The 16,312-nt window shown below is 63.6% G+C and overlaps 1 protein-coding gene across 1 annotated transcript in view; it reads left to right on the forward strand.

Annotated features, from left to right (window-relative positions):
• Window positions 1-14,479, forward strand: part of TNPO3 (transportin 3) — a 40,455-nt gene extending 25,976 nt beyond the window's left edge. Inside the window, exons 7-23 of the mRNA XM_063323774.1 lie at window positions 179-317; window positions 1,854-2,000; window positions 2,602-2,709; window positions 3,120-3,211; window positions 4,645-4,784; window positions 5,923-6,114; window positions 8,125-8,216; window positions 9,071-9,147; window positions 9,482-9,542; window positions 10,011-10,151; window positions 11,452-11,568; window positions 12,193-12,287; window positions 12,429-12,585; window positions 12,998-13,165; window positions 13,309-13,421; window positions 14,099-14,180; window positions 14,321-14,479. Of these exons, the coding sequence (XP_063179844.1) occupies window positions 179-317; window positions 1,854-2,000; window positions 2,602-2,709; window positions 3,120-3,211; window positions 4,645-4,784; window positions 5,923-6,114; window positions 8,125-8,216; window positions 9,071-9,147; window positions 9,482-9,542; window positions 10,011-10,151; window positions 11,452-11,568; window positions 12,193-12,287; window positions 12,429-12,585; window positions 12,998-13,165; window positions 13,309-13,421; window positions 14,099-14,159 (1,900 nt within the window). The 3' untranslated portion in view covers window positions 14,160-14,180; window positions 14,321-14,479. The remainder of the gene's footprint in view (window positions 1-178; window positions 318-1,853; window positions 2,001-2,601; window positions 2,710-3,119; window positions 3,212-4,644; window positions 4,785-5,922; window positions 6,115-8,124; window positions 8,217-9,070; window positions 9,148-9,481; window positions 9,543-10,010; window positions 10,152-11,451; window positions 11,569-12,192; window positions 12,288-12,428; window positions 12,586-12,997; window positions 13,166-13,308; window positions 13,422-14,098; window positions 14,181-14,320) is intronic.
• The last annotated feature ends 1,833 nt before the right edge of the window (window positions 14,480-16,312 follow it).

Below are 16,312 nucleotides of genomic sequence, written 5' to 3' on the forward strand. Positions count from 1 at the left end.
AGAAGTTGGTATTTCTCGGTCCGAGACGGGGCCCCGGGGCGCTGCTCGGACCTCATCTCCCCCCCCCGGGCTGGGATAGCCGGTCCCCCGTGGAAGATCTTTCTGATTTGTGCCCTGTGTGTTTTTGTGTTTTTCTTTGTTTTTTTTTTTTTTTTTTTTTTTTTACTTTCTTCACCAGGGTGCTCAATTATTGCCGCGTTTTCACCGAGCTGTGCGAGACGTTCCTAGATAAAATCGTCTGTACGCCGGGCCAGGGGCTGGGTGACCTGCGGACGCTGGAGCTGCTGCTGATCTGCGCGGGACACCCGCAGTACGAGGTGAGCCCGGCTCTGCCCCCGGCTTCCTCCCATCGCCCCGTCGCGCTCGTCCGGAGATGAGTCAGTGGAAAAACCTTTCTCTGGTGTTGCCACGTGGTTGGGAGAGGCTTCGGTTCCTCCGAGCTGCTGGCCCTGGGGCGCCCGCTGGGCGTTGGTGATGCAGAAATCTGGCTTCGCTTCCCTCTCCTGGGCGCGCGGGGCCACGAGCGCAGCTCTGAAAACCTCCGTTATTTTCTTGCCGCGTTTTATTCTTGCCCGGGTGGTTGTTGCCCAGAGAAGCTGGGGCTGCCCCGTCCCTGGAGGCGTTCGAGGCCAGGTTGGACGGGGCTTGGAGGAACCTCATCCAGTTGAAGATGTCCCTGCGCACGGCACGGGGACAAGATGCTCTTTAGGTCCCTTCCCACCCAAACCATTCCATGATTCTTCCAAACCTGTTAATTAAACCCCTGGCTTCCCTCCCTCCCTGTGCAAGGTCCCAGCGGGGGTGGACGGAACCGCTGAAGCCGTGATGGATGGGAGGTGGGTTGGGAATGAGCGAGTGCTGTCTCCAGGACCGGGTTTTCCAGAAGCTTCCAGAGCCTGAAAGTTCCTCAGCCCCGAGAACCGGCAGGCGAGTTAAGGAACGACGGCTGCTGCGGCGCAGCTTGTTTGCGGTGGAAACTGGGGAGCCGCTCTGCGGCGCTCGCCTGGGACTCGGCCACTCCTTTAGACCCCTTTCCAGGGCCGTTGAGCTCCGTCTCCCTTGGGCATGGCCGTGTCCTGTGCCAGCGGTGCTTGGTGGGAACTGAAACTCTACAGCTGCTCCTGAAAAAAAATCCGCCTTCCTTTTCTTGAGGGACGTGGCTTAGTGGTGGCTTTGGCAGCGTTGGGTCGATGGTTGGACTCAATGATCTTCAAGGTCTCTTCCAACCTAGACAATAACTCCCCTTGTAATAAAGAAGCCGTAGGCTTTGGAGCAACGTCCCCTTTCTTGGAGATGTTTTCTCCTCTCTTGGGTTGCCGTCCCCTCGCATCGTTAGCCCCGCGTCCCACCCCGAGCCGGCCGTTGGGATGGTTGGCCCATGGAAAGCCCGGGCAGGGGCGGTGAGGGTCTCCGGGTGGGGAAACCCTTCCAGCCCTGGGGCTCTGGGGAGGACGGCGTAGACACAAAATGCCCCGTGGCTTGTTGGGGCGGGTTTGACCGATGTGAAACGAGGTGACGTCCGCGCTCCGAAGTGGTTTCTTAAGCTTCCGTGTTAATTTTCCAGAGAAGAGGCTTTGCTTCGGAGGGCTGGGGACAGGTTTTCACATTAACTCGGTGGGTTTCAAATCCCTTACGAAGCGACAAGCAGCAGAGGTTGGCGAAGCCGGGGACAAATGGGTCCACGTTCCGTCGTCGCACGGTGAAGCAGCACCGACGGAGCCCTGCGGTTGCCCCACCAGGCTGCAGCCACCCCCGGAGGAGGTTCCTCCATCGGCAGCGCCAGCAGAATGGGGCAAAAAAAAAACCCCCCTGCTCCGTTGCTAACGAGGTGCTGAATTTTTCTTTCTAACCAGGTGGTAGAAATTTCGTTTAACTTCTGGTACCGACTGGGGGAGCACCTCTACAAGACGGACGATGCGGTCATCCACAGCATCTTCAAAGCCTACATCCAGCGCCTTCTCCACGCTCTGGCCAGGCACTGCCAGCTCGACTCGGACCACGTAAGGCTCTGCCTTTGCCTTGTTCCCTCCGGAGGCAGCGGGAGCGGTAGGATGCGTCCGTCCTCCCTACGCTGATCCACGTGTAGGGGTCCACAGGCGATGGTTCCGCGGTAACTGCGGAGAGAGGCTTGCGAGTAATTAAAATGGCTGCGTTAAAGCTCTTTCCGTTAAGTCGGCTCTCGTTCTACCAGAGCTTTCGGGCGTCTCGTTGCTGCGGGATGACCCTCTCCCGCCGCCCCGCCGTTTCGAGAGCCGGGGAGAGACGCGTTGTCCCCTGCTGGGGGGCGGTTTTGTTGGAATAAAGCCCACGCAGTGCTGTCATCCTCCGCGGAATCCGGGATGCTTCATCCCAGACGTTCCGTTTCTCCCTGTGCTCCTCATCCCCCTGCCTTCCATCCCTTCGTCCGCCTGTCAGAGCGGGAATACGCGGCGCGCGTTCAGGCTGCGTTAGCCTTTTCTCCATTTTCTTCCCTTCAATCACTTGATCTGGGGAGAGGAGGGCAGGAAGGATCAATCCCTCCTCTAAAACGGAATCCCTTGTCTTGTCCCAGCTGTGGAAACGCGGATTTCTCACCCTTTTGCTCTCCCTCATCTCTCTTAGGAGGGTGTCCCAGAGGAGACGGACGACTTTGGGGAATTCCGGATGCGGGTCTCGGACCTGGTGAAAGACCTCATCTTCCTGGTGGGATCGGTGGAGTGTTTTGCTCAGGTGGGTTTGCGGGAGCGTCGCGAGGAACGCCCGCGTCCGTCGCTGTGCTGGGGGGTGGCCGAGCCCTGGTGGCCTCGGGGATGGGGAGGAGGTCACACACGTCGTCTCCCCCCGTGCGCGAGGAGTGGCTTGAAGTAGGTGTTGGGGACCGTTTTGGGAGAAGCGGGAGGTTGTCACGTTTTGGGAGAAGCGGGAGGTTGTCACGCTTTGAGGAACGGTGTTTTGCCCCCAAAAGAGTGGGGTGGTCAGTGGAACGCAGGGGGTTTCTGCAGGTCCATGCCTGGAGCCCCGGTGTTTCAGGTGTCGGAGGAGGTGAGGAGCGGGCGGCCGTCCCGCAGGGTGGGATTCCTGCCCGCACGCCCCCGAGCTGTGTTTGTACCTTCTTTTGCGAGCGATCCTCTCTCTTGCAGCTTTACGCGACCCTGAAGGACGGGAATCCACCCTGGGAGGTGACGGAAGCCGTCCTCTTCATCATGGCCTCCATAGCCAAGAGCGTTGACCAGTGAGTGTCCACCGTCCTGCTGGTGTCCCTGAGGGCTGTGGGCTCAGGGCTTTTGCAGACACCGCGAGTAGACTCCTAGGAACGTGCTTTCCCAGACGGAAAGGTTTAAAACCCCCACTCTATTTCAGATAGTCCTCAGCGAACGTGGGGTGCAGTAGCTCTTGCTGGTGGAGACGTCCTGTAGGCCAAGGTCTCCCCTTCCTGGCCGGGAATTATGGGTCCAGGACGGAGCTGGGACCATGTGAAGCAGTTGGACCTTCTCAGGTCTCTTCTGCTTGGAGAGTTTTGTAGAATCCTGGCACGGTTTGGGTTGGAAGGGGCCTTTAAAGGCCACCTCGTCCAACCCCCTGCCGTGGGCAAGGACATCTTCCACTAGACCAGGTAGTTCAGAGCCCCGTCCAACCTGACCTGGAATGTTTCCAGGAATGGGGCGTCTCCCACCTCTCTGGGCAACCTGGGCCAGGGGCTCACCACCCTCCATGTCTTCCTTACGTCTCGTCTGACGAGGCTTTCGTGCCACGGACTTTGTTCTCCCTGCTAGAATAGAGTAAGGGTTTGTTTCTCCTCGCTTTATCTCCCGAAAGCAAAACATTTTGGCCTAGGCTGGTTATCTGGGGATCATTCCGCATCCAGATCCTTCTACCTCCAGCTGGAGTTGTCCCAGATGTCTTTAGGGAAGGTTAAACCCCTTGCTGGAAGCGCTTTTCCTCCCCTGTTAGTGTAGTGGAAGCATCAAGAGATAACATCCAGGGCGGTGAGAGCGCGGTGAGTCCTCCGGCGCCGTGACGGCCGCCCGGATGCCGTGGGACAGCCCGGCTGGCCTTCGCCGGGCCGGGAGCTCCGCGTCCCCCTTCCCGGGAGCCTGGGGGAGTCGCTGCCGTCCCCCTACGCTCGCTGGCTCCGCTTATCGCCGTCAAGGCTGCTCTTGCTGCTTTTTATCCCTATCTTTTTATTTCTGCTTTGTTTCCGAGAGCGCCGGCCTCTCCTGGCCTTGGGTGCTGGAGCTCGGGGGAGTCGGAGGATCCCAGGAGGTTCTCGCTCGCCCCGTGGCTCCTCCGCTCATGCCAGGAGCGGGCAAGCAGTGCCGGGCGAGCCGGAGCCATGCCACCAACCTGGGCTGGGGACTCGCCCGGTTCCCACCCCGGGAACAGGCTCCTCTGGCTTTCCGCGGTCCCGGCAGGATGAATTAAGCTTTGTTCTCGTGCCATGAGCGCGCTTTACGTGGAGGCGTTTAGTTTATTCTGCTCCGTTTGGTAAAGCTGGAGCCTGCTGCGGATCCTGGCTCCAGCAGCCCTGGGACCTCCCCACCGGGTTTGCCCGGCTGATTCTGAGCGACGCCGGAGTCCGTCAGGTCCGATAAAACCAGTTGCTCGGTTGGAAACGGGCCGGGATGCGCCGCGGGGCTAAACCGGCTGCCTTTTTTCCCCTCGCAGGGAGAACAACCCGACGCTGGTGGAGGTGCTGGAGGGGGTGGTTCGCCTCCCCGAGACGGTGCACACCGCCGTCCGCTACACCAGCATCGAGCTGGTGGGAGAGATGAGCGAGGTGGTGGACAGGAACCCCCAGTTCCTGGGTGAGTCCCTTCCTCCTGCCCCGCCGGAGCTGGACACGCCACCGCTCTGCCCCGCGGCCATCCCTTCCTCGCCCCGTCCCGTCCCTTCCTCGCCCCATCTGTGTCCTCCCTTCCTCGTCCCATATGTTCCATCTCGTCCCATATGTTCCGTCCCTTCCTCGCCCAGTTCCGTCCCTTCCTCGCCCCGTCCTGTCCCTTCCTCGTCCCGTATGTTCCGTCTCGCCCTGTATGTTCCGTCCCTGTCTCGCCCCGTATGTTCCGTCCCTTCCTCGCCCCGTATGTCCCGTCCCTTCCTCGCCCCGTATGTCCCGTTCCGTCCCGTCCCTTCCTCGCCCCGTCCCGTCCCTTCCTCGCCCCGTCCCGTCCATTCCTCGCCCCATTCCGTGCCCTCCCTGCCTTGTCCTGTCCCGTCCCTTCCTCGCACCATCTGTGTCCTCCCTGCCTTGTCCTGTCCCGTCCCTTCCTCGTCCCATACGTCCCGTCCCTTCCTCGTCCCATGCCCCGTCCCGTCCCTTCCTCGTCCCATGCCCCGTCCCTTCCTCGTCCCATGCCCCGTCCCTTCCTTGTCCCATGCCCCGTCCCGTCCCTTCCTCGCCCCGTCCCATGCCCCGTTCCATCCCCTCCCTGTGCCGTTCCGTCCCATCCTGGTCCTGTACGTTCCGTCCCCTCCCTGCCCTGTTCCGTCCCTTCCTCGCCCCATCTGTGTCCTCCCTGCCCCATCCCATCCCTTCCTCGCCCCATCCCATGCCCTGTTCCATCCCCTCCTGTCCCCTCCTCGCCCCATCTGTGTCCTCCCTGCCCCATCCCGTCCCTTCCTCGTCCCGTATGTTCCGCCTCGTCCCGTATATTCCGTCCCCTCCCTGCCCCGTTCCGTCCCTTCCTCGCCTCGCCCCATCCCATGCCCCGTTCCATCCCCTCCCTGCTCCATTCCATCCCGTTCTCGCCCCGTCCCGTCCCCTCCTCGCCCCGTCTGTGTCCTCCCTGCCCCGTCCCGTCCCCTCCTTGCCCTGTATGTCCCATCCCATCCCCTCCCTGCCCCGTCTGTGTCCTCCCTACCCCATCCCGTGCCTTCCTCGCCCCGTTCCGTCCCCTCCCTGCCCCGTCCATCTCCTCCTCACCCCGGCGTTCTCCTCCGCAGATCCCGTGCTGGGTTATTTGATGAAAGGCCTGTGCGACAGACGACTGGCCTCGGCGGCGGCCAAGGCCATCCACAATATCTGCTCGGTGTGTCGGGACCACATGGCTCAGCACTTTAACGGGCTGCTGGAGATAGCCCGTTCCCTCGACTCCTTCACGCTCTCTCCAGAGGCCGCGGTGGGGCTCCTCAAGGGTGCGTATGGAAAAGCTCTTGGGGTAGTGGGGTGTTTTTTGGGGGGGGGGGGGTGTCACTCACGGCAGGTGCTGCGACCCCATTTTCACGTGGTTTTTCTTAGATAAGGGTGTCTCGGTTTGCCCTGAGGCGCTCCATGTGTCCACAATTCATCTTCAAACAATCACGGAATGGTTTGGGTGAGGAGGGACCTTAAAGGCCACCCAGTGCCACCCCCTGCCCTGGGCAGGGACACCTCCCACCAGCCCAGGGTGCTCCAAGCCCCGTCCAACCTGGCCTTGAACCCCTCCAGGGATGGGGCAGCCACAGCTTCTCTGGGCAACCTGGGCCAGGGGCTCACCCCCCTCACAGCAAAGGATTTCTTCCCAAGATCTCATCCCAATCTCCCCTCTTCCAGGGTAAAACCCTTCCCCCTCGTCCCGTGGCTCCCCTCCCTGCTCCAGAGTCCCTCCCCAGCTTTCCTGGAGCCCCTTTAGGGACTGGAAGGGGCTGGAAGGTCTCCCCAGCGCCTTCTCTTCTCCAGGCTGAACCCCCCCAGCTCTCTCAGCCTGTCCCCACAGCAGAGGGGCTCCAGCCCTCCCAGCATCTCCGGGGCCTCCTCTGGCCCCGCTCCAACAGCTCCGTGTCTCTCCTGTGCCGAGGCCCCAGCGCTGGGGGCAGCACTGCAGGGGGGTCTCCCCGAGCGGAGCAGAGGGGCAGAATCCCCCCCTCGCCCTGCTGCCCACGCTGCTGGGGATGCAGCCCAGGCTGCGGGGGGGTTCTGGGCTGCCAGGGCGTGTTGCCGGCTCGTGTTGAGCTTCTCAGCCACCAACACCCCCAAGTCCTTCTCCTCAGGGCTGCTCTCCAGCCATTCTCCGCCCAGCCTGGATCTGTCCTTGGCATTGCCCCCACCCACGTGCAGGACCCTGCCCTTGGCCTGGTTGAACCCCATGAGGTTCACAGGGACCCACCTCTCCAGCCTGTCCGGGTCCCTCTGGATGGGTGTCAAGAGCTCTCGTGGGGCAGGACGTAGAAAAAGATCCTTCCTGGGTTTATAATCTACGGCCATCCCTGCTCTGAACTTGAAATGTGGGAAGAAAACGTCGGAAACGCTCCCAGCCCGGTTAGCAGCGGGTCCCTGCTGTATCCCAGCACGTGGAAATGAGCTGCCCGGGGTGGAAAAGCGCAAGTATTTGGCATTTTAGAGACAGTTTGGGGCACAAGAATGTAGTTTCTCAACTCCAGGCTGCAGTCGGGGGGGGGGAATTCACGTCTCGCATCGCGTCCCCCTCCAGCCACGGCGGGTTCCGGGGAGGTGCAGGACCCGTGTCCTGCCTCAGAGATTCCCGAGGGATCCGAGTGCTTCCCAAACCTTTCCAAACGGAGCTCCCTTTCAAAAGGGAGCCTTATCGCGGCTCTGCGGCCGGGCTGTGCGACTGAAGAAGACAAAAACCCGCGGTTTTTCGCTTGTTTGCACTCCCATATCGACGCGAGCAGCTCCCGAGCTGCCCCTCGCCCCGCCGCGGAGTATTTTCTCCTCCTCCTTTAAAAGAGAAGAAGGAATTAATGAGCCGAGGGGAATTTTTCCCTCCCGGAATTGTCCCCAGCTCCGCGGTTGTCCGACGCGGGGCGCGTGTGCGGCTCCATCCCTTGGGTGGGAGGCTGGGACGCGGCAGCGGGGGGTGGCTCGAGCCCTCGCCTTTCCATCTCGTTTTCCCGGGAGCCCCGAAACGCCCGAGCCGCGGGTCAAAAGCAACTTCCTCGGACCTCGTGATGCTGCCGGGCAGGGGCGAGGGCGCTGCGGGGACACGCCGGGGTGCCCCGATGTGTCTGTCCGCCTTCGGATCATCCGGACGCCGACATTCCTTCCTCCTTCCCGCCCCGCGGAATGTATTTCGGTGTCTGGTTTGACCAAGGAGTTGGATTCAAAGCTGCGGAGAACCGTCTCCGGTCCCCGCCTTGGCCCCGGAGCGGTTCCACCGTGTGCGTCCCCGCTCCTGAGCCCCGTCTCCGTCTCCTCTTGCCTTCCAGGGACGGCCCTGGTCCTCGCCCGGCTGCCCTTGGAGAAGATCGCGGAATGCCTCAGCGAACTCTGCGCCGTACAAGTGATGGCGCTGAAGAAGGTACGTCACCGCGCTCCTCCTCGCTGCTTCGGGGGGGACGGGTGGGAGGCCACCCAGCTGCCCAGGCTCCGTCTCTGCCCGGTGGCGTGATCCGCCGCGGTGATCCCGTGTCCTCCGAGCGTACCAGGAGTCCAGGAGCGAAGACCGTTCTTGTCCCTCGGTCCCTCCTGGCTGAGAAACGCCAGCTGGCGGAGCGGGAAGGGGGTTAAATGGGAAGAAAACGGTCCCCAAAAATCAGTTTATGTGGCAGGAGCCAAAGAACCTCCCTGGACCCCCCCTCGAAGGCAGCCGCCGGCTTTCACCCCGCGTCTCCGGGATGGAGGACGTGGCAACTCAACTTCTCCATGGGTCACCTTCTGGCTGTCCCAAACCCGCGGCGGCCGTAGTGACCTTTCCGCGCAGCTCCGGCGGAAGGGAGAGCAGGAATGTCGGGGGGGCAGCCTTGAGGAAGGGACCTGCGCATCCCCTGTCCCTCCAGGATGACCCGTAGCCGCACGAGAGCCATTCTGGAAGCTCCTCCTGCCACCTCCGCCCGCTCCCGGCAGCTCTCGCCCGTGTCCGAGCTTCTCTTCCACCTCGGGCCCTGCTCCCTTCTCCTCCCGAGAGCCCTTTGCGTATTCTCGGGATGTCGGGGGACACGGAAGGGGAAGCCCCGCTGGGCTTTCGGAGTGACCCGCGCGCGTGTGGCCGGGATTAGGAGCCTCCCGAGCTTCGGGGAGGTCCACGCTTTGCTTCGAGGGGGTGTGGAGGTGCTGCCGGTGGGGTCCGGCCTCCGGGCAGGCTTTATTCGAGTTTTCTTGGGAAACGGGTCTGCCTGCCCTCCTGAAATCCCGTCGTTTTCCCTTGTTTTCTAGCTGCTCTCTCAGGAGCCAAGCAATGGCCTCTCCTCAGACCCTACCGTGCCCCTGGACCGACTCGCCGTCATATTTAGGTGAGGAGGGAGGAGCTGGGAACGCCTGCGCCGGGAGGGGGGGGGACGAGGCGAGTCCAAGCCCCTCGCCCAGCGGCTTAAAACCGAATCGGCGACAGCTCGTTTCCCCCCCACCCCGCCGGCCCCAAGAGGAGGGGGCTGGGAGCCGCTTGGCCACCCAGTTCAAGGTGTGTCCCCCCCCACCCCGGCCCCTCTCGGCCAGTTTCTGGTCCCTCGGCGGGCGCTTTGGGGCTCCGACCCCCTTTTCTCAGCTTTAAAATGCAAAATCCGACTGTTTCGGGGCGGGGGGCGGGGGGAATAATAATCCCGTTGACTCTCTGCTGCTTCTTCGCAGACACACCAACCCCATCGTAGAAAACGGACAGATCCATCCGTGCCAAAAAGTCATTCAGGAAGTAGGTGGGGGATCGGGGGAAGGAATTTCTGCCGGATGGAGGAGGGGGGTGGGTACCAATCCCCGGGATCCGAGTATCCCACGGCACCTGCGGGGATGCTGGCGGCGGGGGGGGCGGGGGGCACCTTCCCTCCTGGAAGCAGGGATTGATGCCGGGGGAGGAGGGGGGGATGGAATTCGGGTCTTCAAACCCCTGGAAAAGGGGAGCTGGCTCTGGAATTGTCCCGGCCGCTTTTGATTTCTCGGAACGCTGCCGGCTCCGCGCCGGAGGCGTGAAGCCACTCCGAGCTCTTCGCTCCTACATAAAATGAATTTAGGGGTCTCGTAACGCGGGTGCTGCTTCTTTTGGGGACCCGAGGGGCACCTGGCCTGACTTGGCCGGGAGGCGGGTGGTTTTCGGGACGGGAGGGTGGTGGTTTGGGGGGGCCGTTGAGCTGCGTTAACCCCCTCTTCCCCGTCTAACCCTCAGATCTGGCCCGTGCTGTCGGAGACCCTGAACAAACACAGTGCCGATAACCGCATCGTGGAGCGGTGCTGCCGCTGCCTGCGCTTCGCCGTCCGCTGCGTGGGAAAAGGCTCCGCCGCTTTGCTGCAGCCGCTCGTCACCCAGGTACCGGGGACCTGGCGGGGCCGCCGCCACGGCTCCGAGCGTCGGAAAAGGCTCGGAACGTCGGAAAAGGCTGGCTGGGTTGGCCTGAGCGGGCTGGCGCGTCTGGTGGGCCAGTGCCGGGCTGGGAAGCGCTGTGGAAGGAATGACGGGAGTCTCGGGAATTCCTGCGGAAACCCCTCGGGGATTAGAAAGAGACTTTGAGCTCTGAGCTCTGGCCCGTGGCTACCGGGATGGTTTGCGATGGATGCCGGGATGGCTGTGATGGATTCCAGGATGGTGGCGATGGCTGCTGGGATGGGTGCCGGGATGGTTGGCAATGGATGCCGGGATGGTTGGCGATGGATGCTGGGATGGGTGCCAGGATGGTTGGCAATGGATGCCGGGATGGTTGGCGATGGATGCTGGGATGGGTGCCAGGATGGTTGGCAATGGCTGCTGGGATGGGTGCCGGGATGGCTGCCGGGATGGCTGTGATGGCTGCCGGGGTGGTTGGCGATGGCTGCCGGGGTGGGTGCCTGGATGGTTGGCGATGGCTGCCGGGATGGCTGTGATGGATGCCGGGATGGTTGGCGATGGATGCTGGGATGGCTGTGATGGATGCCGGGATGGGTGCCTGGATGGTTGGCGATGGCTGCCGGGATGGCTGTGATGGCTGCCGGGATGGTTGGCAATGGCTGCTGGTGTGGTTGCGATGGATGCCGGGATGGCTGGCGATGGATGCCGGGATGGCTGGCGATGGATGCCGGGATGGTTGCCGGAATGGCTGCCGGGATGGCTGGCGATGGATGCCGGGATGGCTGTGATGGATTCCGGGATGGCTGTGATGGATTCTGGGATGGGTGCCGGGATGGTTGGCGATGGATGCCGGGATGGTCGGCGATGGATGCCGGGATGGCTGTGGGAGCCCCTACGGGTCATAGCCGTAATTTGAAAGGTAGGCATGAAACTCCTCGCCCTGGCACTCCTCCGAGAGGTGACATTGGGTGTCCCCTGGACCCCTCAAAGAGGTGACATTAGGTGTCCCCTGGACCCTGCGAAGAGGTAACGTTGGGTGACCCCTTGAAGAGGTGACGTTGGGTGTCCCCTGCTCTGCTTGGTGCTTCCCCTGGGCTGCGGCAGGACGGGAAGCGAGGGGAAGCTGCCTCGGCTCCGGCAGCCGCCGCAGGGAGACGCTCCCGAGCGCCAGGTGCCGAGCGAGTCCTTCAGGGCGTCCCCTGCCCCGCCGGGGGGACGGGGGAGGCTCTGGCCGAGGGGACGGGGGAGCTGCCGGGGGTCCCAGGCGGCGCGTGTCTCCCCGCAGATGGTGAACGTGTACCGGGCGCACCAGCACTCCTGTTTCCTCTACCTGGGCAGCATCTTGGTGGACGAGTACGGCATGGAGGAGGGCTGCCGGCAGGGACTGCTCGACATGCTGCAGGTGAGCGCCCGGGGCCGGGGGGGGCCGGTTCTCACGGGTCTCAATCAGCAAACCAGGGAGTCGTCGGGCTTGGAAAAGACCTTTGAGATCCTCCGGTCCAACCGTTCACCCGACGCTGCCAAAACCGCCACCAAACCGTGTCCCTCAGCACCGCGCCTGCCCGGCTTTTAGGTACCTCCAGGGACGGCGACTCCACCACTGCCCTGGGCAGCCTCTTCCAAGGCCTGACAACCCTTTCCATGAAGACGTTTCTCCCGATATCCATCCTAAACCTCCCCTGGCACAACTTGAGGCCGTTTCCTCTTGTCCCATGGCCTGTTCCTTGGGAGAAGAGCCCGACCCCCCCTGGCTCCCCCCTCCTTTCAGGGAGCTGCAGAGAGCGAGAAGGTCTCCCCTCCGCCTCCTCTTCTCCAGGCTGAACCCCCCCAGCTCCCTCAGCCGCTCCTCACAAGTTCTCCAGACCCTTCTCCTCGTTCTCCAGACCCCTCACCAGCTCCGTTGCCCTCCTCCAGATCCGTTCCAGCCCCTCGGGGTCTTTCCTGTAGCGAGGGGCCCAAAACCGGACACGGCACTCGAGGTTTAATTATAGCTCATTGCTAATGGCTGTCCCGATCCTTCTCCCAGGCGCTATGCATCCCCACCTTCCAACTCCTGGAGCAGCCCAACGGCCTTCAGAACCACCCGGACACCGTGGACGACCTCTTCCGACTAGCAGCCAGGTACCGACGCTCTCCTGTCACCTTCTCCTGCTGCCCGGCGACACCCCGGCGGGGTCCCCTCTCGGCGGGTGGGTGGGAGCCAGGGCAGGGTGCTGCCGGGGGAAGCCAGTCCGGCGCCGCTCACCTCTGTCCTCTGCCCAGGTTCATCCAGCGCAGCCCCGTCACCTTGCTCCGCAGCCAGGTGATGATCCCCATCCTGCAGTGGGCCATCGCCGCCACCACCCTGGATCACCGGGACGCCAACTGCAGCGTCATGAAGTTCCTGCGCGATCTCATCCACACCGGGGTGGCCAACGACGTGAGTGACCCGCGGGGTCGTTCCCAGGCGGGGGTCTTGGAATCCGTGGAATGGTTGGGGTGGGAAGGGACCTTCAAGACCACCCAGTTCCAACCCCCTGATGTGGGTCGGGACGTCTTCAGCTGGCTCGGGTTGCTCCGAGCCCCGTCCAACCTGGCCTTGGTGGGGCAGCCACAGCATCTCCAGCCCCTCCCGGTATCTCCGGGGCCTCCTCTGGCCCGTGTCCTTCTGCTGTTGGTGCCCCGGAGCTGGAGGGGCCGCTGCGGGGGACGGAGCAGGAATTGGGGACACCGTCCTCGTGGGCGTTCGTCACCGCCATCCCCCTGCCGTAGCCAGGCCGGCCACCCGAGCGAGGAGCGGCGCGTCCCCCCTTCCCAGGCGCTGCTCAACCCCCTTCTCCTTCCTCCCGCAGCACGAGGAGGACTTCGAGGTGCGGAAGGAGCTCATCAACCAGGTGATGAACCAACTGGGCCAGCAGCTCGTCAACCAGCTGCTTCACACGTGCTGCTTCTGCCTCCCGCCCTACACCCTGCCCGACGTCGCCGAGGTGCTCTGGGAGATCATGCAGATCGACCGGCCGGTGAGAGGGACGGGGCGACCCGGGGAGGGGTCGGGGTTGGGCTTCAGCCCCATCCCCCTGTCCCCGAAGCCGAATTCCAGAACCGGCACCTGGGTTTGGCTCCCGCGTCCTGAGTTTGCCCCCGTTCTCCGCCCGCCTCGCAGACGTTTTGTCGCTGGCTGGAGAACTCGCTGAAGGGTTTACCAAAGGAAACGACGGGAGGAGCCATCCAGGTGACACACAAACAGCTGACGGACTTCCACAAGCAGGTCACCAGGTGAGCGGGACGGGGGGACGCGGTGACGGGGGGCCGGCGTCGCCCTCTTCGCACCCTGGTCTCCTCCGAGGCTCTGCCCGACCTGCTGCTCGCCAGGGTTTGGCCACCGCCAGCCTCCAAGTGTCTCCTTGCTGGCGGGACGTCACCTTCCAGCCGGGAACGCGCTCGGGGTGTCACCCCGGCCGGTCCCCGTGGGTTGGGACAGCCGGGCTCCGGAGGGCGCGTCCTCCCGTGTCCCTGCCACCACTGAACGGGTTCTCCTGCCCTCCGCCGTCCCGCCCTCCGTCCCCTCGTCCCGCCGAGTCACCCACGGCCCGGGGCTGCCACTGCGGCTCCTCCGCCCCCGCTGCCACCGGCCCCTTTGGGGACATTGACGGCTCGACCCCCCCGGTGCTCCCTGTCCTGGAGCCCGAGTCTCCCCCCGGGCTTGTCCCCGGGGCGGGATGGCTCCTTCCATCCAGCCGCCCCCGCGGTGGCACGCGGGTCCCCTCTGGGGACAGTCCGGGTGGGCTTCCGAGCCCGTTTCACCCCGACGGTCGCCCCGACGTCTCGGAGCCCAGCTCCTGGCTCCCGGTCCCCGCCGCGGGACACCTTCCCGAGGGTCCTCCTGGTGGTGGTCACCTCCTGGTGGTGTCACCCACCTTCCTACCGTCCCCCCGCCACCCCTTGCCTTGCAGCGCCGAGGAATGTAAGCAGGTCTGCTGGGCCCTGAGGGACTTCACCCGCCTCTTCCGATAGCTCCGGCGCGGCGTCTCCCAGGTAAGAGCCGGGCTGGGAGCGGGACACCGTCCCCCTGCCCCACGCGGGGTGACGGACGGACGGACGGACGGGGAGAGAGGCAGGGGCTGGGACGGAGTTGACCCCCTCTGTCATCCCCTGTGTGTGTCCCCCCGCCCCAGGAGGAATGTCCGTTAACCGGAGGAACCGAAGCGAACCGAGAATGTGTCCCACAATCAAGAAAATTGAGGGTGGCCGAGGGGTGGTCGCTCGCTCCAGCGCGGCCCCCAGCGCCGGCGCCCGCCGGGAGGGTGGCTCCGGGGTCCCGGTGGCTCGGGGAGGGGGGGGGGGGGGTGTCCCGGTGGCCGGCTACCGAATCAAGAAACCAAACCAACTAGGGGAGGGGGAGGGAGGGGGGGAGGGAGGTGGGGGGTGAGGAAGGGGTGGGGGGGGGGAAAGAGGGGGAGGGGGGAAAACCCACCAACCAACCAACAAAAAAAAAAAACCCCAAACGACGACGCCCGGAACAAATTAAAAAATAAAAAATAAAAAAAAAAAACAAACCCCCAACAACAACAAAAAAAAAAGCCGAACGCCACCCAAAAACCACCCCGCGGCCCCAAAACCGCCCCCCCCACCCCCCCCACCACCCACCCACCCCCCACCCCCCCCCCAAACCGGCGTCGCCCATCCCAGCCGAAACGCGGAGGGCGAAAACCTTCTGTGACGCGGAGAAGGGGGGGGGGGGGGGGGGCGGGAAAAACACGAAGGAAAAAAATTAAAAAAAAAATAAAAAATTTAAATAAAGAAATAAACGGTAAAAAAACGATTTCGGGAAAGTTTGGGGCCGGGGGGGGGCGGCGTTAAATAAATGGGGCTGCAAGAGGGCAGAGGGGCCACCGTGTCCCCCCCCCCCGGTGGCCACCTCCCCGAGAAGGCGCGGGGGGGGGGGGGGGGAAGGCGCGTGCTGACGTTATAGATATTATATTTTTATTTTTTTTTCCCCTCCTTCTTCTCTTTTAGTTTGTTTTGGGTTTTTTTTTTTTTGGTTTTATTTTTTTGGTTTGATTTGGTTTTTGGGGGGGGGGAAGCGGGGGCGCGGGAGCGGGGGGCCGGAGCGCAGGGGGGTCCCTCCGTTGGGTGGGGGGGGGCGGGGGGGGGGGCGCGGAGCCATCGCAAGAACAATAAAAAAACCAAAAAAAAACCCCCAAAAAAACCTAAAAAAAAAATAAAAATAAATTAACCCCCCCCCCAAGTCCCCGACCTGGTTCTTCTCGGGGGCTTCGGGTGCCCTGAGCTCCTGGGGGGCCCGGTGGGGGCCCAGCCTGGTCCCGTTTTCTTGCCGTTTCTCCCCAAAAAATGGGGGGGGGGGCGTTGTTGGGTGCTCCAGGGTGTCGGGGGGGGGTCCGGCTTCTCCTCCCACCCAGCCCCCGGCAAAGCCTCCGTGGGGTGGGTGAGTGTGGGCTCCTCCTCCTCCTCCTCCTCCCCATGGAGCACCCGTGGGTGCTTGGCCGCGCCGGGGGGGTCCCAGCTCCACCAGCCCGGGACGGGGACGGCGTTGGGTGGCACCAGTTCCACCAGCTTGGGATGGGGATGGGTGGCCCCAGTTCCACCAGCTTGGGATGGGGATGGGCGATGGGTGGCACCAGTTCCACCAGCCCAGGATGGGGACGGTGCTGGGGGGGTCCCAGCTCCACCAGCTTGAGATGGGGACGGCGATGGGTGGCCCCAGTTCCACCAGCCCAGGATGGGGATGGGCGGCCCCACCTCCACCAGCTTGGGATGGGGATGGGCGATGGGTGGCACCAGCTCCACCAGCTTGGGATGGGCAGTGGATGGTCCCAGTTCCACCAGCCCAGGATGGGGACGGTGCCGGGGGGTGGTCCCAGTTCCACCAGCTTGGGATGGGTGGTGGATGGCCCCAGCTCCACCAGCTTGAGATGGGGACGGCGTTGGGTGGCACCAGCTCCACCAGCCTGGGATGGTGATGGGTGGCCCCAGCTCCACCACCCCGGGATGGGGATGGGCAATGGGTGGCCCCAGCTCCACCAGCCCAGGATGGGGATGGCGTTGGGTGGCCCCAGTTCCACCAGCCCGGGATGGGGACGGTGCTGGGGGGGTCCCAGCTCCACCAGCTTGGGATGGCGATGGCGATGGGTGGCCCCAGTTCCACC

Source organism: Chroicocephalus ridibundus, chromosome 1 (genome assembly GCF_963924245.1).
Source record: "Chroicocephalus ridibundus chromosome 1, bChrRid1.1, whole genome shotgun sequence".
In the NCBI taxonomy this organism is placed as follows: domain Eukaryota; kingdom Metazoa; phylum Chordata; class Aves; order Charadriiformes; family Laridae; genus Chroicocephalus; species Chroicocephalus ridibundus.